The sequence below is a fragment of the Mastigoproctus giganteus genome, chromosome 10, assembly GCF_048544385.1.
Source record: "Mastigoproctus giganteus isolate SK-2022 chromosome 10, ASM4854438v1, whole genome shotgun sequence".
NCBI lineage: Eukaryota > Metazoa > Arthropoda > Arachnida > Uropygi > Thelyphonidae > Mastigoproctus > Mastigoproctus giganteus.
This window is the reverse complement of record NC_143584.1, coordinates 84,579,354-84,605,662: the sequence shown is the minus strand read 5'-3', so window position 1 is coordinate 84,605,662 and position 26,309 is coordinate 84,579,354. Positions and strand designations below refer to the sequence as shown.

The 26,309-nt window shown below is 36.8% G+C and overlaps 1 protein-coding gene across 8 annotated transcripts in view; it reads left to right on the top strand.

The window, feature by feature from the left end:
• LOC150079127 (coiled-coil domain-containing protein 102A) overlaps positions 1–26,309 on the top strand; it is a 267,304-nt gene that overhangs the window by 146,891 nt on the left and 94,104 nt on the right. For 7 of the 8 annotated variants that reach the window (XM_090383724.1, XM_090383725.1, XM_090383722.1 and 4 more), the window contains one exon: positions 22,231–22,347. In XM_090383724.1, coding sequence (XP_090239850.1) covers positions 22,231–22,347 — 117 coding nt within the window. Of the gene's footprint in view, positions 1–22,230; positions 22,349–26,309 lie in introns of all 8 variants that reach the window. The other variant, XM_090383727.1, reaches the window with a different exon arrangement.

Below are 26,309 nucleotides of genomic sequence, written 5' to 3'. Positions count from 1 at the left end.
ACAATAGGTCTGAGTGGGACTTCTGTCTTATGAGTTTTTGGAAGTCCATAAAACCTCGGGAGTTGACATCCAGTAGCATGTAAGAACCAAAAGGTCTCCCTGGAAATCTTCTCTGCCTTTAACCAATCCTGTACCAGTTTATTAACGTGCCGCTCTAGGCCAACCAATGGGTTTCTCTGAGTAACTTTATACGTATTATTGTTCTGTAAAAGGTCCATTGCTTTTTTGTGATAGTCTTCTTTGTTTAGGACAACCGTCGATCTGCCCTTGTCCGCAGGTAAAACCACAATTCCATCGTCTCTTCTCAGTTCATTCAAGGCTTTTCTTTGACTAAAGTTAAGATTCGGAGATACTTTCTTTACCTGGCTCAAAATAACGGCAGATTTAACCCGGATCTCATTAGCTAGGGCCTCCGGTAGCTTGCTGGTGGCCCGTTCAATACCCATTGCTATCTCCACAATAGGAGGTTTGGGAGGTACAAGCGTAAACTTAGGACCTAAATTTAAAACTCCCTCTTGCTCTTCCGTAAGTTGCCTATTACTCAAATTGTAAACAAAATGAGTACTTCTATCGCTACGTTGTACTGTACCTTCTCCCAACAACCTATTAAACTTCATAATCTGCCTCTGTCTATAGGTATCCGCTATCCTAATAACTTTATCCAAAACTAATCTTCTAATGAGAGCCAAATGTCTGGAAGATACGCTACTACTAATAACATCCAGGTACATACCTATTTGCCTCCTAGTGTCTCTTAACTCCTCATGTAACTTACGGATCCAAATATTCATGATCTTCCTTTGATAACACAAAGTAACCCACTTTAATCGGTCATCCTGAAATGGTGTTTTGACTCTAAAGCCATATGGTATAAGTCCATGCGTTTTGCATCGATGCGCAAACCTTAGGTGCTGCTTCTGTCTGGCCTCTTTTATACAATACTTTTGATATTGTCGGACGTGTTGCACTACAAATTGGCCATAGCTGCTAACGATATCCTGAAAAAAGGCCTTTGAGGTTGGAAAAATTCATATTTTAGCATTAAATCAGCTCACACACCAACCATAAGAATAAGTATTTACTGTAACTAAAATATATACATATTAAAATAAAATAACTATTTACAAAAACTGCTATTATATTAAATTAAATTATATACATGTAAAAACATTAAAACTGTGATAAAATCCTTAAGATAAAATACACTAAAATAAACCGGATTAAAAGCGATAAAAACAATAAAAGTCTCTGGAGCTTTCGGAAGCATCGGCTTCCTTCCTCAGCAGTAACAAAACTTCCTGCAGCACGTCCATATATAACAGGCTCACGGTACCTATACACGTGGTGCAGTCGGCGCATGGTCTGAACTGGAAGCGGAAATAGCTACTGGTCTCTAGGGTAGGCCCTAGGCTCAAAACTTCTGTGTTTAAAAAACCTATGTGCAGAGGCCAGTACACCCATTATAGTTCAGCACAAGCTGGGTAGTGAAAGCTCTACTAGATAGAGCAGGGTCACACTGCACCACCTCTGAGGACAAAGAATGTGAAATTAGACGAGTCACAGCAGACCTTAGAAAATGCGGATACCCCCAGAGGATCATAGACAGATTTAGTAAAGGAATAGTCTAACCGTCAGGAACCGTTTGTTCCTGTGGCATCCGGGCGTTACTGAGCATCTCGCTAGAGTTTTGCAGGGTTATAAAACACTGCAGCTTCCCGGGCGGAGGTTGCACACAGTATTGTCTCGGGTAAAAGACCCAATAGCAAAGGACCTGAGTAGTGGAGTAGTATACAGGATAAAATGCCCGGATTGTGGGAATGTTATGTGGGCGAGACAAAACGACGGCTCAAGGATCGTCTGGGGGAGCATGCAAGTGCTATAAAAATCGCTGATTACAATAAGTCTGCTGTGGCCGAACATTTTTGGGAGAAGCAGCATCAAATTTCCCCAGAGGATGCGGTTATCGTGGATCGAGCGCATGGGTTCTGGAACCGTAAATGGCTCGAGAGCCTACGAATCTGTTCATCCGACCACAATATTATGAATAGGGACAGAGGTATGCGTATGCATCCTCTGTTTGAAACTATCATCCTAAGTACAGATGAACGGTTCTGCTTAACACGTTCCCGAGCTATTTCTGCTTCCAGTTCAGACCATGCGCCGACTGCACCACGTGTATAGGTACCGTGAGCCTGTTATATATGGACATGCTGCAGGAAGTTTTGTTACTGCTGAGGAAGGAAGCCGATGCTTCCGAAAGCTCCAGAGACTTTTATTGTTTTTATCGCTTTTAATCCGGTTTATTTTAGTGTATTTTATCTTAAGGATTTTATCACAGTTTTAATGTTTTTACATGTATATAATTTAATTTAATATAATAGCAGTTTTTGTAAATAGTTATTTTATTTTATTTTAATATGTATATATTTTAGTTACAGTAAATACTTATTCTTATGGTTGGTGTGTGAGCTGATTTAATGCTAAAATTACAAGTCCCATTTGGACTGTAATGCACAACAATAATATAATCACAAGCATAGTTTTATACTTGGTGTGCAGACTCACAATGACATATACACAGACCAGCTTTTAATTTCATAGATTTACAGCTTTTATTCAGGCCTTCTACCACTTAAGGTCATTTCTGTTCTCTATCCAAAAGAAGAGGTTTAAGCACAGTCTTCTCTTTTGTTAGAAATCTTATTATTATTATTATTAATAGTGACAAATGAAGCAAGCTTATACGTTAGCTTATTAAAGAAAAAGGGGGAAAAAAAAAAATCCTTCACATATACCTGCCTGTTCCCTCCAATATTTTATCTAATTCTTCTTTAAATTTATTAAAATATCCACTTCCACAACACCATATGGAAGTTTGTTCCAACAATCACTGGCCGAATGCAGATTTTTGCACATCTGTTCTGTAATCACCATTTCTCAATTTAAATGTATGTCCCTTATGTGTGTGTGTTGTCTGAGAAAGAGTAAGGATGCCATCAACATTTAGTTTACCCAAGCTATTCAAAGCTTTAAATACTTCAAGCAGGTCTTCTTTTAGGCACCTAATTTGCAGTTGCAGGAGTTTTCAGTGCTTAAGTTCCGATGTCCCTTGTTAGAGATTTCCTAATTTGGGGTTTTTTTTTTTTTTTTTTTTTTGATATATTCTAGTTTATAAACTCTCTGCTATATTCTGTCAAATTCATCTGTTGTCTCTCTCATTCTCTCAACTCCATTAATCACTCAGAACTATTTGTTTTCCTTTCTTTGAATTCAACTTTCAAGAGTGTAGTAATATTCCTTGCAATGTTAATTTCACAGCACCAGCTGGCTTCAGTTTTCTAGTTACAGTAACCCAACTGGTAACGATGCTGAGCTTTTTGGAATTAATACTGACATCACATGAGCTGGTTTGTTTACCTAACAGAATACCAGACAAGTGTAACCACATACTCAGCACCCTTGATATCTTCCTTTCTAACAACTCCTCAATGTACATATTAATTTTAATGGTCTTCTGGCCACTTTAGTTCACAACCTGGTCTCTTCTCCAATGGCTAGTCTCTCTCTCTCTCTCTCTCTCTCTCTCTCTCTCTCTCTCTCTCTCTCTCTCTCTCTCTCTCTCTCTCTCTCTCTCTCTCTCTCACACACACACACACACAGCCATTTTTGGCCTCGTGTTGTTCGGAATTACAAGAATGCAAAATAGTGATCTGCATGATTTCTTTGGATTACTGTCTTTAAAATTCTGATCCCATTGTTTGCTTAGAAGATTGAGTCAGTAAAATTAGCCTTGTAGAAATAAACTACTTTATCTAACTCTTCTACTGATGAACTTAGTAAACCTACTCTTACCATACTCACTGTACTCCACTTAATGGCTCCTGTGGTTTTCTGAAAGAAGGATATTTATTAGAAGAATTCTGAACTGTCCTGATGCCATTTTTCCACTTGTTTTCAAAACCTGTGCTCCTGAGCTTGCTCTGTTTCTGTATTTCCATTTCACACTTTCTTATTCCTCTGGTGCTTTTCATTTTGCTTCAAAATATACTAATATCCAGCCAGTTTCTAAAATGGGTGACATCTCTTCCATTCACTTATTGTAACTTTTGAATTACCTCTACTCTTTCCAAAGTATGGAGAAATCCTTCAACTACTGTTGTATCTGATCAGTGATTGCCAATCTGGATTTATCTTTGAACTGGTTATACTATTCAAACACACTAGTATGACTCTGTTTCTTCACCATAAACAGTTTTTAGCATTTCATTCATTTCTGTTGCAGATTTTCCCAGTTAAAAGCAAAATTTGGTATTTGTTTTTGCTCCATTGCAAAATTGTGTATAAGAATACATAATTTTGGAATGGAGCTTTATTGCCATATGTCATATATAGCAATATCAGCAGGAACTTTATTGCCACACCTCATATATAACGATATCTGCTTTGTGCTCTTAAAAGGTGATAGCTGCTCTTCAGTATCATTAACTTTTGCCATTGGCAGACATACCTTTTTCTATTCCACCTATTCTTTTTACATAATATATTTCTCATTTCCCTAGGAGTAGAGTCACCAACAATAGCCATTTCCTCTGGAACGCTGCTTTCTGATACACAAGTATATGATCTAGCATTGAGCTGGGCAGCTGACTGTTTGATATTTGCCTTGTTTCAATCCATATGAGGGCATTGGTCCATTCTTAAAGCTCTCTTATAGTCCATCAGAACACTGAATTTGTGCTTAATATCCTCATTCTGTTTGCTTAAAATTTCACAAAGGCATCCCCCCTTTGCTATATCTTGTCCTTCTATAGGTAACGTGGTAAACAAGTACCAAACTGTGTAAAGTCATTATTCGTAAATAGAACTACCATCAGCATTTCTCTTTGAGCAAATCATTTCTGCTACTGTGAGCTCTTTGCTTTGCTGCTCTAGTTTAAAGCACAATTTTAGTCCAAATTTAATATTTAAAAATACCACATGAAACTAAGAGATTCAAGTATAATAAAGCTATGCTATTCCCAGTTTATATAATCGCAGCATGTACTGCACTATTATAAGTTATGTTACTTACTAAACTTACAGAATCAAATATGTGTTATTATAATAAATTTATAGTTGATAAAAAAAATCAATGTTGGGTCCGTGGAGCCAAAGGTGGATCCATGAATAACGTCATGTGAAATGAAAAAATACAATTTAAGCTTAATAAAATCAGTTTTATTTTTATTTTATTTTATTCGGTATTTTCATTTACAATCAACAATAAAGGTTTGTGGTAACCTTTATTGTTGCGTGTCTGCACTGTTCTTTTCGATATTAATGACTGGACATCTGCCTCTAATTGATCTTGCTTGCATTTACGCTTACGACTCTCTCTCTCTCTCTTGCATTCTGCCACCGACTTTGGCGCTTGCTTTTCAATGTTAGATTTGTGATTTCGTCAAAATCTTTGAACACGTTTAGTTGATGTAACTTTCGTCATCGTCACAACTTAAATGAAACACAGCTGCACTGCTGAACAAATGCAAAGTCATTGAATGAAGTAGTTACTTTCACAGGTAAATTCTCAAACTAAAAAAATCCGATTTGAAATCTAGTTATATATCCTTGTAGAGCTCTCAAAGGGCAACAATTTTGTTGCTTACTGTTTTTGTCTAACATTTATAGTTTTCAAGATATTGCGAAAACAAACTTGAAAATGCTCGAATTTTTCAACTCTCAACTTTGCATTGCTATTACTCAGGAACCATAAGAGCTACATCAAAACTATTTTATAGATGTAAAAACTACGTTTCCTACTGAACAGTTTTGTCTCTTACTGTTTGTCTATCTCTCATAGTTTAGAAGTTATATCTATCTTTCATAGTTTAGAAGTTATTGAGAGTGAAAGTAACCAAGGTGCAACGACAAATGACCAAAATGTGAACTTTTTAGTTTTTTCGAAAAAAATAATATTAAAATTTCTAATTTTTTCTTGCGTATTCGTCAACATTATATACCCGACAAAATAAGTATAAATTGTTTCTACTATTGTCGATTAGTTTTGGAGATATAACAGCGGTTAGACATTTCACTTTTCGTGATAGCCTGAGCACCATAGGGTACCCCTAGCATAGATGATATTCACGTCAAAAATCTAACGTTAATTATATTCATATGAAATTAGAAGAATACTAAACACTGTTTATATTTTCTTGCATCGACGCAATGAACAGTGGTAACAGAATTCTCTCCTGCTTAGATTTTAATTTTTTAAGAAATTTCGAAGCCCAGGTAAGAAACAGTTATGCCTACTATAGCAGATGAAAACAAATAATGATAACTGAACCAGAAATTTTAAACAAATGGATAACAAAAACCAGTAATTTTTAGGAAGTACAAAGTCTACTTCTCAGCTTTCAAAAATTTGTTCCTTCTCTTACTCCTTAATGTGGGCATTGTAAAGAACCTTCCCAGTGATGGTGTTAGTCCTCCAGATTAGCATCACTGGGATCCAATGTCCATAGCTAGGTTTCAGGCTACCCACATAGGAATTCAGTGTGTTTGTCATGGACTGCGACCTGTGGAAACTTGAAGGGGTTGTGGTGGTTGAATAGATTTGATCCCCTTCAGGAAGGGGTCAGAGTGGTGTGTCGAAGCTGGGAGCCTACCTTGACACACCACTTTGGCATCTTATTTCAACAAGATGGGTGGTCCTCGGATGGCTTGCCCATCAATTGGCTCAGTCGGCTAGTAGGTTTTCAGCAAGGGTCAACTATCTCGATGTCATACTGCTACTCTTATGGTCTGAAACACAGGATTCAGGCTGGCATCTGGGTAGCCCTGGTGTATCATCCCTGAGTGCATTTCTTGTCTGTCTGGTAGTGGGTGTCCCACTTTGAGCTCTCCACCCACCATTCTCTCCATGGTGGGTGGAGAGCTCAAACACTGAACCAAAAAGAAAGGGGGGGGGGAACCATTCACGAATACTGATAATCAAAATTTTTTTCTGTGTGACCCCAATACTGTCCTTTTGTATACTAATATAGATGAAAATATAATCACCAGTGTAGCAAAACAGCCCAGAAGAGAAGAAATGCCATAACTTGCACTACGCTTCCTGGTAATTCATTCTGCTACTGAAAAACCCATCCCAAAGATGTTGCTTTTTTTTTTTTTTTTTTTTATTCAGAAGGGTCTGGAGGGTTTGCTAGGGTAGCTGAAATGGCTGTATTCCAGTGATATTTTAATATAACCACAAATGAAAAGTGTTCAGAACAGCATCTTTGAATCACTTTGGGAATTCTGATTAGTTACCCCTCATAAGACTACAGTTACCCCTCATACTTCATCTCGTGGTATCTCTCCGTGTGGGATCTTATGGAAGTGTCAGAGGAAGAAAAATCTGTTCTAAACTTATGTCATAAGGAGTGGAAACTGTAAAGAGAATATTCATGATAGGGATGGGAATCTAGTACATCTAGAAACCTCATTCTTACTTTTAACTCAATGTCTCCTAATTCCATCACAGCTGGTTACCTGCACTGCTCTGTAAGGCCATACATATAATTTTTATGATGCAGTTAAGTTCATCGTAGAAAGTGTTGTCCAAGCTGTGGCAATTGCAATTTTGTAGACATCAACCCGGTTTACACATTTCCAAAACCATGGTGGAATGCAGATTGCACAGCAGCAAGAAAGGTTCAAAACAAGGTGTAGGGGATATTTTGGTGTTATCCCACCACACATAATGCATGCCACTGAAATCCTCGGAAATTAGGTGGTGGGGCCTGCCACAGAGTACTTAAATAATCTACTGGATGCCTGATCTGCCTTCTTGTGGCAAAATTATGGGCAATGGTGGGTCTGAATAGGGGCCCAATGCCCAAATGGTCAGAGAAACAACAGAACATAACATTACACACAATGAACTACTTCCCACACACTTTTTAAATCTCTGGCCTCCACAGAGTTCTGTGTGACACAGAGTACACAATGTGAAGCTGGGGAAAACCCCTGGTACCGTCCGACAACTAACACACTTTACACATTTACACAGATAATGTAATAGCCTTTAAACATGCACATGCCAAAGCATGTTACATTAGACTTCCTGGTAATGGAAGATGCAAAGCAGAACCAAGATTCCTTCAGAGTCAGAAGGAATTTTGGAAGGAACAGTGACACCTAAGCTGTGACAATGCCCCCTACATACACACTACTCGGACTCCCTCCAGTAGCTTTCTGACAGAGTAGAGGTAGCAAGATTATACACTATCTGATCCAGAAGCCTCGAGAGTTACCAATGGGTTTGGTCCTGTGTACTAACTAGCAGCTGGCCTGCAAACACTCTTTTAGAGCTTCCCTCGAAATGTAAGGAAGATTGGGTTTTGCCATGATGTCCATCATAACCTCAAAAGTCATCAGTCGTACTGCATGATGGAAGAAATGGGGAAGGGTTGACTGGAACTTAGCTCTAGAGACTAAACAGGGTTCCACCACTTTAAGCCTCCAATAAGCAAAGTACTTCCCAGGTAGTTTGGTATCCGAGGATACCATAATAATCTTGCGCATTCTTTTCTACTGAGAATTTATGACTTTTCCGTTCTGTGTGTGTGAGGATTGCAACACTATTTTAACCATTAGACATATTTTAACTGAATGCAAAGCCCGCCCACATTTTAGAACGAACAATGCAAATCTTTTATCACTTTTGGTCATGTGACTGAGCCCTGTACACTCAGTCATATACAGTCTGATAATGACCACGTGTCAGATGTTTTTAACTATTTAAAATTTACCTCGTTTTTAGATCTATTTAAATGCTTTTAATATTTATTTATATATCATTTATACCTTTTTTTTGATGAATTTTTATTATATAGCCTACAACTCGATTTTTGATACGGTGAACAATTTTCATGGATCACTGCAATCTTTTATCACCTTTTTATCTTTTACTATTTTTATAACTACTTTTATTCATTTACCATTTTTCCCCCCCTTCTCCATGAAGACCTCAAGCACAAGAGGCTTTAGAACCTATAGTACTTAGTACCATGCATGGGAAAAGATGAAAGAAGATACTTGTTGACATTAGACTTGAATTGCTATAGATTGTAATTTTCAGGAAATACGTATGAAGGGAGGTTGTTTCAGAAAACGGAAGTTGAAAGAATAAATGAGGAAGAAGGAAAGAAATAGAACATCTATGAGACAGAGAGTGGAGAGAGACTTTCTTAGAGATGAGTTATTAATTAACCTAACTGTCCTCTTTTTAATAGAATCTAGAAGACTGAGAGAGAGACTTTGGGGGCACTGCCCCAGATGAGGGAACAGGATTCCATGGTAGATCAGAGTGAGAGGAAGAACTAAACCTTGGGGAACACCAGCATTATTGAAGAAGTTAGAAGACAGAGAGCCATCTACCATCACCCTCAGTGAATGGTCAGAGTGAAAACTGGATACCCAATTACAATAAAACAGTTGGCAAACTATAAGATAGAAGATCATTTAGAAGACCTTTATGCCAAACACAAAAATTCTTTTGAAGTGTCAAGAGCAACTGTAGGTTACTCCGTAGCCAGGTGGGAAGGAGCAGCAGTGCATAGCACATGCTTCTTGATTAGACCGGGGTTTGAGCCTGTCACCACCAAATACGGAGGATGCAGAAAGGTCAGGGAATGACCACCGCATATCCCGGAGCAATATGGCCTTAGTTGCTAATGCTCCTAAAAAAAAAAACCAAATAACAATAACAATCAATAACAACTGCTTGAATTTCATCAAACTTTTCCGTTGAATTTGCCCATACCAGACACAAGCATAACAAAGGCTATTTGAAATCGACTAGGTCAATTATTACCTTTTGAAGAAAAAGAATGTGTCTATCCAAGTATGAAGCACATAAATAAATGACCTAACTTTTTTTATGTACTAATCAATAATTGTATTTTAATCAGTCAATTATATCAGTTTTGGACAACTCTGTTGATGTGTTTAGCTTCATTTCTGAATTTTAAGATTGATTGTATAATTTTTTTAAAGTTATTTTTTTCATGTTGGAAGGCTGGCTACTAATAGGAGCTTTGTGTGCCGTAAGTGTTGGTATGCCACTGATTGGAAACCCCCTGCTCTGAAACATGCAAATTTTGGAAAATAGAGAACGGATTCAGAACTATAAAACAGGGTGAAAAGTTATTTATTAAGAGGCATGGAAGCAAGTAATGCTCAATATATATCAAAACAAACCTATGCAGAAGCAGTACAGAAATACCAGTTAATAGCATCACAGAAATACCAGTTAATAGCATCACAAATAGAAATCACCTCAGTACCTCTGACCATTTCAGTTACAGATTAGGTCAAATCCATACTCTTGTCTCCGTAGCAATCCTTTTGTGGAGCAGTCTCACAGATCTTGCCAGATGCAATAGAATTGAAAGCATTAGCCTCAATTAAGAAGGTCCAATCTTGTGCATTGACTATGTATACAGATGTTGATACCAATCAGGATTAACCAGTCTATCATCTTCGTGTGGAAGGTGACATAGACACTGGATATTCAACCTTTCCAGAAAGAAAAGATGAAATTGAGAACTGTCACAAACAGACTGGATCCAAAAAAACAGGCAGAATCCTATTCACCTTCTAAAACCAAATAATGGAGCACACCATTTTGTGGGATTGTAGAGGCTTATGTAACAATATTAATGACATATATGATTTAATCAAACAGTATAGTCCAGTAAGCATCTGTTTACAGGTGGTTACCTTAATGATTAAGTATTATGCTATTTATTGATAAGAATGACCATATCATTACAAGCAGTAGCATGACTTCTGCTTTTAGTGATATAGTCATGCTTATGAATTCCAGAGTCTCTGTTGAACATGTCTCGCTGAAGACTTTATAGAAGCTGTAGTTGTGTGTACGTTGCTTTAGGAATTACGTTAATCATAGTTTCCGTATATCTTTCATCAAATAAAGAATATACTCTGGAAGATCTAGATGACCTTAGTAGCTTCCTACTCCTTTGCATGGTTTTAATGGGCACAATCCTCTGTGGGGCTCTGTGAAATAGATAGGTGTGGAAAAACTAATCATATCTCTTCTTCACCAGTGTTCTTTAAACAGCATCTCAGTTTACTGAACACTGGTGCTAACACATATATTCACTTCCCAGCTGGAATATCCATAGCTATTGATATTTCAATCTACTCTACAGCCATTATTTTAAAAAATCCAATGGTCAATTTTAGAAAACCTGCTCATCACTACCCAAATTTTTTACCATATTGTTTGCAAAGTTCAAACAACTAGTATACCAGAGATAAAAATGCACATAAGACAGAAATTCTCCAAGGCAAATTGGAATGTATTCATCACCAATATCTCCAATGATTATATCATCAATTCCAATCAGTCAATGATGTAACTTGACCATATTATGGCACATATTTTAACATTGACAACTAATACTATACCACAAACCTCTTTGGGCTTAGCACTAAGCATTGCCCAAATGAAGCATGTTACCAATAAAAAAGAAAAGAACGAAGTATGGAACCTGTTCTGGAAATATCCCTACAAATTAACCTTATTAATTAAAAAAAAAAACAAAACAAACCTCAAAGCACATAATATAAAAGTAACATAATATAGTGGAATATGATAAAAAAAAAAATCCCAACAAACTGAAAATAAATTTCTATTATCATCTTCTCTGATTTTAAATTGGAATGGGCAGGGCTTATCCTTTTCAAAGGAACTAGCAAAAAAAGCTCTGGCATAACCTTTTCCAATGTCTAGGTAACTTCATAGTTACCTAGACTATCTTGTCTATCGAGTGACGATCTTGTCACTCACACCAGCAGTATTTGGTTCTTACGTGTAACAGTTGATAAACTTAGTTTCTAGAGGCATATGAGGTGTTGGCTATTAAATAATGAGACTGTTGCAATAAAATAAATATAATGAAATATTTCATTCCCTACACGTTACCCCCCTTCAATATAATTGCCTTGGGCTTGCACACACTGTTCCACATGTTTCTTCCAAGCACAGAAACATATCTGGAAGTCATCTTCTGTAAACCCTTCGGTATTTTTTATTATTTTTTTTTTTCTGAATCTCTTTGATGGACTGGAAATGGGTTCGCTTAAATGCACTTTTCGGTTTAGATAAGAAAAAAATGTCACAGTTTGCTAGTCCTGAGTAGGGTTAATGTACACACACACACACACACACACACACACACACACACACACACACACACACACACACACACACACACGGATTTGTTTTTTTTGGCCAGAAACCGGCAAACAAAGTGCAGTTGTGCTGGAACAGAGTCTTGATGGAGAATCCATTAAAATTTGCATTACTGTTTCTTTGTCTTTATTGAGTTCTGATGTAATCATTTAGTGCTTAAACAACGATGTCACATCTAACCAATGTCCTTAGCCAGTTCACATTTTCATCAGTTTTCACGGATACCAGACAGCCTAGCCTGGTTGTTTCTCATCTTCCACACTCTCTCTTCCTTCTAAAAATCTTTTATGCCATTCAAACATGTGAGCTTTCAGACATAATATCTTCCCCATAAACTTGGTGTAATAACTCAACTTTTGGTTGGTGTTTTCTCAAGTTTTGTTTAAAAATTTGAAGTTGATTTGTTGTTTGATCTTTTGTCTTATTTTTCTGGCAAACTGCAAAAGCACAAGGTAACGAAAAATCTGTTTCATTGCGAAGCAAATTGGAATGTGACTTTGCAGACAAATAGGGAAATGCTTAAGGTTAAATCCTGTGCTTTTGTTTCACAGGTGGCATGTGACAGGCCACATTTAAGTAGTGCAACCCAGTCCAAACACAGTGCTCTCAGGATTACCCTGAATGTCAGTGTTAAGAAGCATAAACTACTAAGCTAGTCAAGAGTGTTGTGCAGGGTTCATATTTAGTGTGTGTGGTGTCATGCTTGTATTGTATGACCCTTTTCAACCACCCAGCATTTGTCTGTGCTGCATTCCACCATCCTGTACTTTTGGGAGGAAAACCCTTTGTGCCTCTTTTGTTTATACTGGCTGGACCAACTGCTGCACTCTGGCACAATGAGAGTGCAGCCCCTTGAGGAAGGGAGGTTGGAGTAAAGGTGGAGGGGGAAATTGGTGAAAAGTGGAGAGGGGAAATTAGAATAGGCATCCCCACGTGTAAAATGGAGTAGAGAAACTTTTAGATATCTCAAGCCCTTCTTTGGAGGTGGCCCTAAAAAAGGGTTTTGGATATCCACATGTGGATTGGAAAAAAAAGATGGAAACTGCATATTTGAGGAAATGAATGGAAGGTTAAGAAAAGAAAGTGAGAGAAAAGAGAAGGCACAGAGTAGACTAATAGAAGGTAGGCATCCCTCAGGGGAAAGATCAAAGAAATTTAAAGGAGGGGCACTTTAGAAGGGTGGAATATTCACAAGTGGACAGCAGTGAAATAAGTGTGGAAACGAATGTGGTATCAAAAGAATTGAACAAAAAAAAAAGTGTGAAAAAAATACAAAATAATTGAACAAAATTGGAAAAAAATAATAATAAATAAGTGATGTAAAAAGAATTAAACAGGACACTTTTGCCTAGGTATCCACTAATAAAGCTATTTTAAAGGTTGCCATTGCCAAGTGGTCAGTGCAAGGTGCATAAATACACATGCTTTGAGTGGCTGGGGTGCAGGCCCGTGCTAAGTGCAGTGCTATTTCTCGTATTCTCTCTATCTTGTGAATTTCTATGACCATTTGATCATCCTGGACTATAAACAGAAAATTGATTTATGGTTTTTTTGTTTTTTTTTTTTAATTTTAAGGAAAGTTCATAAGTGCATGATCAACTGCTAGGCTGTAAGCTGTGGTAAAGTATATTCCATGCCAAGGAGGATCTTTGGTATCAGGACCCATCCCACTCCCAGAGGGACTGGAAGACAGTAGAAGTATTAGGCTGATCCACCTGGGGGGGGGGGATTATCTAAGGCCTTGAATGGTTTCAGCACGCTGAATTCGGATGGGATTCTTCCACTTGCTTAGATTACGAACCTAAGAGGGCATAAATTCAAATTGAGGAAAGACAGTTGTAGAATAGATGTGTGGAAATTTGCCTTTAGCCAGCAGGTGGTTAATTGCTGGAACAAACTTCCATTTGTTGTGGAAGTTGATAGCTTAAATAAATTCAAGGAGGAACTGGACAAACTTTTAGAGGGAATGGTTGCGTGTATTTTTTTTTTTTTTTGGATTACGCTACATAAAAGGATTTATGTAGCATCATCCTACGCTACATAAAAGGATTTATGTAGCATCATCCAAATATACGCTTGCTTTCTTGCATCACATGCCTCTATTACTATTATTACTATCTCAATGGAGCTACAAAGTTACATTGAGAAAAGAGCTACAGGAGGCAAGACTATTCCAAACAGGATAAAATGCCCTTTTGGCATTTAAAACATTCCCAGTTTAAAGTTTGTATGTAATAGTATTATTAGTAGTAGCAGATACATGTTACAAGGAAGCCCATGCTTTTGCTGCACCAGCTAAAAAATAAAATAATAATAAATAAATCAATAAAAAATAATTAAAAATTAAAATAATAATAATAATAAAAAAAGGAACATGTCTGTCAATTCATTATAAGACAATTTGGTGTATGTGACAATTCAGTGCATGCCAGTTTGGTGAATGACATCTCAATGTATGTGACAAATTGGTGAAAGAAAGTTGATGCCTATGACAATTCAAGACAGAAAATGCAAACTTCTAGCATGCTGTATTTTAAATGGTGAATTTAGTGATCACAATACCATCCTTGATATTTTTTATTTTTGATGGAGCATACTATTTATCTTTGTTTTTTTAATGCTCTTTCTACTTTTTCTTTAGGAGAAACTGTTGAAAAAGTGATGTGGACAGGTTAAAGATTGGGATATAAGAGAACTTTGTTTGCACTTTACTTTCATTTTTTTGGAAATACATGTAGGGGGATGAGAGTTATTCCAGAGACCAAAAGTAAAGATCATAAATGGATGCCAGCTAGGTGATGTGCATCTTCTGACATTTGGTTTGCAACTTGTGCTCTAGTTTTTATTGAAAGAAGTTAGTAGTTGTAGGCTAATACCATGGATGGATTAAGGGTAGGCAAGCATGCTACCCTGTAGATTATGTAGAGGTCAGAATTGGACCAAGATTCCTATATGGAAAAGTGCTTTGGTGCAGTGAGGTGTTTTACCAGGACCCATGGCAGATCTCAACGCTCCTGACTAAGGGATGGTATGCCAAAAGATACTTAGTTAGCATGGAGGATGGCAGTTAAAATGTGGGTTTATTTTTGTACCAAACAGCTGAGGTTGTAAGGTGTCAGTATATAATATAAGCACCCACCCATAAAAATTCCTCCTTTGTGATGGGATTCGAACCACCTTATTTTACACACAGTGTGGATGCTTGACCTGAAAGGCTGTTAGTATGGAGGATCAGCATAAATCCTTTTATATAGAAAATAAATGAATGAAAAATATATTATTTTCTTTTTTCTAAATTTCTGCATTCCTCCTAAGTCGCAAAAAAATTTCTCTCATTTCCTAAACCTTTTACTTCATTGTTTTATTAATTTTTGATCTGTGTTATGCACTGAATTGTTGTAGCCACCAACTGTCTTAAACGTTGGTGGCTACAACATATACAGTTCTTCAAATAGGCCTCTGGGGTTGGGAAAGTTCTCATAATATTTGCAGTGCAACACACCAACCGTCTATAATATCAATTTTATTAAAATATAAGACCAGATAAAATTTTGTAAAAATAAAAATAATAAAATACAAATAAAATGCACTGATTGTACAATTAAAAGTGATAAAATACCAGACAATTAATAAATAAAAGTAAAAATAAAAATACAATGTGAAATTACAATTAATACAATTAGAAATGAGAGTATATAAAAACGAGAGTATACGGAAACCCTATGTATCAGGGGACAATAGACGCATTATAACATGACACAGGCCAACAATCATACGAACAATGTTATTAGGGCCTTGTTCAATAGGGCTGGGTCCCACTGTCCTCCGAGGATAGAAAGGAGGAGATTAAATTTGTCCCAGCAGATCTCCGAAAATGCGGGTACCCCAGAGGACTTTGGATAAATATATTCATGAAGCGAAACATGGACGAAGAGAGGCATTCTCACCCATTGGCACTGCATATATTCCTGACTATGCAGGCTTAACAGAGCAGATCTCCCGAATATTACATAACGGTCAGACATGCTGTGTGCAGCTGCCAGGGTGACGATTGCACATAGGTGTGTCAAAGGTGAAAGATCCTACCCATTGAGGGTAAATGTTAAGCCACATATGATTAAATGCCGGATTGTGGGGGAGTGCTATGTCGGTGAAACAAAATGCAGTTTCAAAGATCGTGCGGGGGAGCATATTAACACAAAGACTGCAGACTACGGGAAATCTGCTGTGGCTGAACATTTCTGGGAGGTGTACCACCAAATTTCTCCAGGTGATGCCATCATAGTCGATTGTTCAGATATTGGAACTGCAAATGTCTTGAGAGCTTGCAGATTTGTTCCTCAGAACATAACACCATTAATAGGGACAGGGGAGTCTATATTCATGCCTTCTTTGAAACTACAATTCTTGGATGAGATGAACGGTTTCACCTGGCATGCTTCAGAGCCATTTCCGGTTCCCATGCACATGTGGAGGATAATGCCCATGCTCCTATGATAACATGTGCTGTGTGACCTGCAGTTATTTAAGGATGTACCGTGACAATTAAGTCTTACTGTAGATAAAGTAGGCGGTCTCCTCTGAAAGCTACAGTTTTTATCGCTTTTAATTCTGTATAGTTTAATTTTGCATTGTATTTTTATTTTTACTTTTATTTATTATTATTTCTGTCTGGCATTTTATCGCTTTTAATTGTACAATCAGTATTTTATTATTTTTATTTACAAAATTTTATTCGGTCTTATATCATTTTAATAAAGTTGCAGTTATAGATGGTTGGTGTTGTTGCATTGCAGTTATGTGTCATATATAGTGAAATGTCATTCATGAAATTGTCGCACATACTGAACTGTTAGGCACTGAGTTGCCACATACATTGAACTGTCATGCACTGAATTGTCATGTGCCAAACTTCATACAACAAAATCTCTTGCAGCAAATTGATGTGGACTCAAATAATAAAATATATGACTGCTCCTCATGCAGGTAACTGCCCATTTGACCTTTGAATTTCACCAAGCTGTCAGCCTCAACCACTCATAGAGGTAACTTATTTTAGTAATTATCAACTTGCTCTGGTTAAAAGAAAACCACCTGCAATCCACTCTAACCTCTTCCACTGTAATTTGAATTTATGGATCCTACTTCTGTAATCATAACAGTAAAAATTTCGCCCTCTCAGAACCTTATACACTCAATCAAGTTTCCTCTAATGTGTTTAGTTTCCAAGCTCTGTGGACCACATCAAAGTCTTTCCTCATATGGACTTCCTTTTGCTAATCTCACCAGGCATGTTACTTGTCTTTGGACCCTTTCAAGATGCTCAATGTCTTTGTTTTAGGTACAGTCTCCATACTTGAACACAGTATTCCAAGTTTGATCTTACAATTGCCTTATACAATGGGATTGTGACCTCCCTGTTCTACAAGCAAATGTATGATAAATCACTGATAAGGACACCGTGGGCTTACCTTCCCACCTGTTTACTCTGCTTGGAGAATTTCATGTCCAACCATAACATAACTCTTAAATACCTTTCTTTAGATATTGGAACTGCATTTTCTATAAATTATTTTAGGGTTGCTATTCCCAAGTGTAAGCCCTTGCATTTTGCTGCATTAAAACATAGCTGCCACTTTTCTGACCATTTTTTTTTTCTATCTGAGTCATCCTGAAGAACCTTTGCTTGGTGCTGATCATTAACTTCTCTACTTTTATATCATCTTCAGATTTTGAGGTCATGTCCTATATTACTTTGTTGATGTCACTTAAAAAAAAAAAAAAAAAAAAAGCAGTGGAATTTCCATGGAAAATTCTCTTTCTTACATTAGCCCAATCACTACCTTCTGCCTCCTGCTCTGCAATCCATCTAAGGATTTTGGATTTTCATTATGATTCCAATATGTCAAACTTGTACGGTAACCTCTTCATGCAGGATTTGAGTCAAATGCTTTGCTGAAATCCAAATAAATAAAGTTGAAATTATTTTGTACATCCAGCTCATTTAGAATTCCATTTCTATCTAGATGATCCTGTATTGCACTCTTGATCCGTGATTTTCCCAACCATTGAAGTTAGTCTGACCAGTCGGTAGTTACCCATTTCATTCTTAGAACCACTGATATATATTGGTTGTACATTGGCACTTCTCTAGTTTAATGGAATCTCCTTTATGTTCAATGATGCCCTCATAATTAACCTTGATGTGTCAGTGACCTCTCCTACTGCAGTCCTTAAAATTACTGGGTATATGCCACCACCACCTGTAGGAGTCTATTACTCGCCTTTAGGATCTAAAGCAGTGGTTTTCAACTTTTTTTTAATAATGGCACCCCTACTCAATTTTCTGTCTGTCATTTTATTCTTTATATAGAGATACTTAGTAAACATCAATTATAGATCACTACAAAATTAAAAAGATACTGTACACCTTTTTATAATGAAATAAACATATAAATTTAAAAAAAATAATAAGTTTAAGTAACTTAAACCACAAATTATGTGGTATCCCTGGAATATTGTTGCGGCACCTCGGTTGAAAATCACAGATCTAAAGTTTTTCTAATATATGATCTTCAGAAATTTCAGTATCACTAATTTCTTTCCATTTTCATTCGCACAATTTCCTCACCATTAAAGTCCTTTCTTCTGTAATATTACAATATTTAAAAATTAGAATAATATTAATCTTCTCTAATATTAAAGATTAGATAATCGACATACAAGTTAGTGTGTGCATCAGTTCTGTACATAGTAAATCACCAAAGTTGGTGAAATGACATCGTTTTCATTACATCTCATATTGTGAATACCTTCCCAATGAGTTGCCTAGGAGAATAAGTAATACTTGGAACAAGTAACACTTCCCCATTAGAGAAGCTTTTTTTGTAAAAAAAAAATAGGTGCCAGTACTCATTCTTTGCTATCAGGAAAATTTAAAATTAAAAGGATACGAAGTACTCTAAACATTTTTTTTTTTTTTTTTTCTGATATTGTTACTTTAGTAGTAATGTTTTTGGATTAAGAACAACAAATTTAGTATTTAACACAGTTTATTAAGCATAAATTTATTATTCAAGTATATAAAAATATAAGCAAAATGTGAGTAAAATAAGTAAATAAATCGGTCAACTACTGAGTGCCAGGCACTCAGGATGAGGGGTCCGTAGTCACGAATGGTTGTTAGTGTAGTATCTCAAATAGAGAGCTTGATGGTAACTGAAAAATGTTTTTAGTACGCCAGCTTGGCCTAAAACTGAGGGACTAATGAAAACGTTGTCACATCAGTTGTTGTTGTGAATGACAAGGGTGGGAGAAGTGACTCAGACTTCGGAGGAATGATTAAACTCTTGGGGGTGAAGCGACTGGCAGGTGAGGGTCGTGCAAGGCTCTGTGCAGGTGCCTACCCACCATCGCCGCCTCAATACTGGCTCTCTGAGTACCTACTTGTCTTTACAACTCCAACTTTGCAAATTAAAAAAAAATACTTCTCATCGCAAAATTTATAAATGGCCTTTATAGAATTATTAACTATTTAGCAACCTTTTTGTCACCAAAAAGAGAGTTACTTACCACAAAGAAGCGCACTATCGAGGTGCAATAAAAAATTGGTTTTTTAATTTTAACACAAAAAGTAAATGATAGATTTCAGTCGGAATAGTTTTCCTTTGATAAGCATTGAATAACGCATAGCTAATGTGATTTTTAAATTTTTAGCTCCATTAGCAACGGAAATAGGGGGGGACATGAAAATTAGTCACATTTTCCTGTCTGGCATCGCCATTTTTAATTTTAAAAATATTTTAAAATTATATTTTAAACCTATTCGTTGAGCTCTTTCCATTGGTGTATATAGATTGTCGACAACATTTTTGTCCCCCCCACATTATATCCCTTCTCAGATAAATTTTTGTCAACAACGATCAATATGGCATTATGTTGGCCCACATGATGTACAAACCCATGGAATATTTTGAGTCAGTAGGTTGAGTGGTTCCAGAGATACAATGCTGTGACAGATGGACGGATAGACAGACAACCAAGTGACATTATAAGGGTCTTTCGTTAGACTACGGACCCTAAAAATAATAATTAAAAATAAATAACATAAGTAAAAATAAATAACATAAGTAAAAATAATTTCATAATAAAGTTTTTGTAGAATATTCCAAATTTTTATTAAGTTCTGATCCGACACCTCCTGCCGACTTCTTTTCTTCCTCTTTGTGTGTCTGTTGCTCAATAACATTTCCGAAGCAGCCACGAATTGACATATTTTGCTGGATCAAAGCGGGTCAGCGGTAGGCCTACAATTTTAAGAAACAGTAGTGAAGAAACTATTTTTCAACAAAGTTATTGTTGGGCTGGTGATCAGATTCATTTGTGAAAATCCTCGTTCATATTGACTCGATGAAATTGGTATCATACTCAGAGCGTCCATCAAATAGGTATTCTGGAAATCCGTGAATTGTATCTCTTTCATTTAACTGTAACCTAATTGACAATTTTCTAACTTCATTTTCACCAAATGGTGACAATTCATGTTTTGAAGGTTTAATACCTTCGTTTTACTCATTTTCCTTCTCTTGTCATCGATGTTGTCATTATTTCTTAAATTCTAATTTTTTTCTTTTCTTTTTTCTTTTTATGAAACTGTCCAAAATGTCAGTGTCATTCGGATATTCAGATACTGTGACCATGTAACCAGGCCGAGTAGGGCTGCCAGGCAGGTAAGTGCCTGCCTGGCAGCCCTACTCTGATCCAAAGGCTTGGATCAGAGTAGAAAATGCAGCCAACAACTAACAAAATAACAAAAATTAAAAAAAAAACCCCAGATAGGAAAAATGTCGATAACCCACTTCCGTGAAATAACAGATGATTCTTTTTCAGGGTAAAAGAAAATCACTCTCTCCTAATGAACGGTGCACTTACAGTTGATTCACAGCAGTGTCCAACCTATGGCTTGCCCAGAAAATCAAATAAAACAGCATAAAGAAATCTCACTTTGAATTTTTTTTAATATGGCCCTGGACACCACTGCAGTTGAAGGTGGACCAGAGCCATTTGGGAATACCCCTTGATTTGCTTACTGTTGACCAGCACAATGCAAAAACTTTGGGAGGGAGGTGCATTATGGCCACAGAAACCGATATGCCAACAACTAACAAAAAAAAAAAAAAAAAAAACCAAGACAAGTGGCGCCTCCGTAGCCAGGTGGGCAGGAGCAGCAGTGCATAGCACACGCTTCTTGATTGGACCGGGATTCGAGCCTGTGACCACCAAATGCGGAGGATGTGGAGAGGTCAGGGAGTGACCACAGCATATCCATGGAGCAATATGGCCTTAGTTGCTAATGCTCCTAAAGACCAAATAACAAACAAGACAAGTGATATTTTCACAGCAGCATCAGTTGCTCATTCTGTGAAGAAGAAAAAGTCATCTGGTGCTGATGACTTCACTCCATTGTGGAACTATAAATAAATAGTATTTCTTATTACAGAATTATAATGCTATTTAATTATAATATAAAGCAAATACTGACATGGCCATTATGATGGTTGTTTCTTTTTTTTTTTTTTTTTGTATGAGAATATTCTCTGTGAGAGCTTTTACACCTAATTTGTAAATGCTGCTTAAACTTTCATATAAGTATTTTAAATTTTCATTCTAGCTACTGCAGGTCATTCCTTACAGTGAGTATGAAATTAAAATCACATGTATGCAACTTTGGCCATCATTGTTGCAAATTGCAAAATGATAAATTACTTTTCAATGCAGTACAACATATTAAAATCAGAAAGTTAAAAATTTTCCATTGTGGGATATACTCCTGTTTTCATAATCAAATTGAAGAAAATATAAGCAGCTCTAGAAAGCAGGTAAGTTAATTGTTAGATTCCTTTTGAATTGGGATTATAAATTTAACTAACAGTTATAGATAATTAAACTGGGTTTTAATATCAGAAAATTTCATTTAGCTTAATCAGATTAAAGCTGAACATCAGGATGAGCTAGACAGTATGCGACTTGATTTGGAAGATGAGGCCAACAGTCGCTCATCACTAGATCAAAGACTAGGAGAGTTGAGAATGGAGGTAAGCTGCATAAAAGTGTAGATGACATTATGCTCGTACTGTAAAAAAAAAAAAAAAAAAAACCCCTACATTTATATTTGTGAATACAATATTTCTTTTCTCCAAAGCTTGTAATATTTACTCATCAATAAAAGAATTGTTCTTTGAGTGACATACAAAGAACATTAGTACAGGGGGCCCTTAGTTTACACCAGCGGTTTGGTTTCTGGAGATGCTGGTGTGTATCGAATCTACATAAATGAAACTCAAATTATGTATTTCAGTGGGACGAGTTCCAGCTGTACAAAATTCATAAAATATCTTTCATAAAATAATACAAAAAAATTAATATTTACTTTAGCATAAACATTGAAATTGATATACATGCATTTAAATCACATTTATTCCGTAATGTATATTTATATTGTATATTTATATTTATTCCCTAATTTATATTTATTCCGAATGTATATTTATATTTATTCCGTAATTTATATTTATTCCGAAATATAAATAAGTAGGCATTACTGACGAGAGGAAGGCCCTGGTTATCAGGCTTATTATCAGACTCAACGTTGTTGAGCACTACCTCTTGAGCAATTGTAGTGATTTAATTTGCAATCTGTGGCACTTTCTCAAGTCCCCTGATATCATGAGGCGCCTCCGTTGCCAGGTGGGAAGGAGCAGCAGTGTGTAACACATGCTTCTTGATTAGACGGGGTTCGAGCCCGTCACCACCAAATACGGAGGATGCGGAAAGGTCAGGGAATGACCACCGCATATTCCTGAAGCAATATGGCCTTAGTTGCTAATACTCCTAAAAACCAAAATAACAACAACAACCCTGAATTCATGTAGTAACACTTTCTGCCACACTTAATTCCTAAAAGTTGATGTAACCTCTTTCCAAGCAGCATGGATGTTGTTGATGCCCTTCAGGATATTCAGCCTTTAAATCCATAGTCATCCTATTGCTCCAGTGTTTGGTGGATGTCTTAGGGTATTGTCTAACAATAGCAGCACCCTCCTTGGATAATTATTTTCATCACAGTAGCAATGTACTGTTGGACAAAAATTATCAGTATGCAAGTCTTTGAAGACATTAAATGAAAGTTCTTGAAGGCATCTTCTTCCAATAAAGGCTGTTCTCATCCACACTAAAAACAAGAAGTGGATATTCACCTTTCTTTGTGAGTGGCACGAAGTGATCAGGATAACATCCTTGCTGCATCTTCATCAGCACTGGCAATAAATTTGAATTCACTGCTTAAAATTAGCAAATCAGCCTTTGCTTGCTATGACAGTTTCATTTCCACCTTTCTTTTCTTTTAGCTCATCAAACAAACTCCTCGCTTTATCACAAATAACACTTTGTGTGAGAGGAATATTTATTTGATGTAACTCATCTGCCTACAATGAGAGTAAGAATAAGAAAATAGACCACATGCTTTCCTCCTTATGTAGGTAACAGTCCATTTGACTTTTGAACTTCTTTAAGCTGTCACCTCAACTATCTGCTCATTGTTGTATCACAGAGACAACTTGTTCTAGTAATCAACAACTCACTGGATAAAAAAAAAATCCACTGTAAACCTCTTACCCTGTAATTGAATTTATGGCCCCTTAGTTCAGGAATCCTCTAGAATAGTGAAAATTTTGCCTTCATTCTCAGAGCCTTATAGACCACATCCAGGTTCCCTTTAAGGTGCCTAGTTGCCAACTTTGCAGCCTACATAATCTAAGTCTTTCCTTGTATGGTAATCCTTTTGCTAATCTCACCATGTGAGCCACCTGTATTTGGACACCTTTTTGAGAAGCTCAATTTTTTTTACAGAATGAAGTTTCAATACTTGGACACAGTATTCCTAGTGTGTGGCCTTATAATTAATGATAATGGTCTTAAATCATCAATAGGACACCAGGACTTATCTGGCAACCTGTTTACATTGCTCAGAGAATTTCATATTTGCCTGTATCATAACTCCCAGCTCCCTTTCTTTCTCTACTGTTTTTAATACAACTCCACCAAGTGTAAATTATTTTGAGGTTGCTATTCCCAGTGTAAAACCTTGCATTTTGTGGCATTAAACCATAGCTGCCATTTTCTGACCATTGTTGAAGTCTGTTCAAATCATTCTGAAGTGATGCTGCTTGGCACTGATCATCAGCAAGTCCCAATCTTTACATCATCTGCAGATTTTGACATCAGTGTTGTTTATGAAAAGCAGAAGCAACACTAGTCCAAGAACAGTCCTGGTGGGGAGGGGAATTCCTGCGCTTGATGCACCAATCTGAAGAATATCCATTAATCTCTGCCTTCTGCCCTGCAGCCACCATGCGATCCATCTTGGAAGCTTACTAGTAATCCCTTCATGTTCCAGCTTACATGGTAATCTCTCACGGTAGAATGAGTCAAATGCCTTGCTAAAATCCAAATTATTTCCTATGACCAGCTCATGGATAACTGTCAAAATAGCTAACCAGGTTAGTTAAAATGATTTTCCCATAGCAAAACCATGATGTGTGTCCTGAATGCCATTTCTATGTAAATGTCTCTGTACTGCATTCTTAATCATTGCCTCCAAGATTTTTTCCTTCCATTGAAGTCAATAACTGGTCTGTAGTTGCTGACTTCACTCATAGAACTTTCTTTATGTATTAGCAATATGTTGGCATTTATCCAATCTGAAGGAATCTCTCCTGAGTCGAATGATGTCTACATAATTAACCTCATTGGTTCAGTGCACTCTCTCTGGCAGCCTCCTTGAAAATTACTGGATATATGCTATAAACTCCAGGAGCTTTACTTGCCTTTAGACCCAAACATTTTTCTAATAAACAATTATCTGTAATTTCAAAATTACTAATTTCATATATCTAAGCCTCTCCTCACCATGAAGGGTCTTCGTCAGTAAAGATGGATGTGAAATACCTATTCAGTTCTTCAGCAACGTGGTGGATTGTCTAGGATTTTCCCCATCCCAGTGTACAAGGGTCAGATCTGATTTGTTTTCTTCTTTGTGAGAAACTCCTTGTCCCTTTTTTCTCTCTCTCTCTCTCTCTCTCTCTCTCTCTCTCTCTCGTATTCAGCCTTTGCTGCCCCAACCTCTTCTGTAGTACTATTGCAGATCGACTTGTAGTTGTTTTATGCTCAGTACTTTTCATCATCACTAACTTTTCCGTGCTGACATTTTTACTTTTTTCTCTATTAGACCAATCAGTTCCATATAACCCCCAATGGGCTCAGATCTGATGAGTATGGGCTTGGCACACCCATGGTCCAGAGCTGGATATCATCATTCTTCTCTTTTTTATGATTCCTTTCCTCCTTCTCGCTCTCTCTCTCAAGTTTAACATTTAAAAATGCAAAGTACTGCATATGGGTATCAGTAACCCAAAAGAAATGTACAAACTCTGTGGTACTACACTCAGGGAGGTTGAGAATGAAAAAGACCTGGGGGTAATTGTGCAGTCAGATATGAAGTTCTCTGAGCAGTGCAGACTGGCTGCCAGAGCAGGTCATGGAGTTTTGTCAGTGGTATATATATATACAGGCGTACCTCGGTTAACGTTACCTCTGATAACGAAGCTTCGATGTAACGAAGTCCGCAATTTCAAGCCCCATTTAACATAAAAAAAAATATTCCAGTTTAATCACCTGAAATCTAAACAAACCGAAGAAATTACGGAAACCTTTGGGGCTTCTCGTGGTTGGTTCGAGAAATTTAAAAAACGGGCCAGGATTCATAGTGTAAAATTAACAGGAGAAGTTTCCAGAAAAACTAAAGGAAATAATTGAACGTGAAAATTTTCCACCAAATTTGGTGTTCAATGTTAACGAAAGCGGTTTGTTCTGGAAACGGCTACCAACAAAAAGCTTCATTTCTATTGAAGAAAAATCAGCTGCTGGGTTCAAAGCAGCCAAAGACCGTTTAATGTTACTCTTTGGATCAAATGCCTCTGGCGATTATAAATTAAAATTG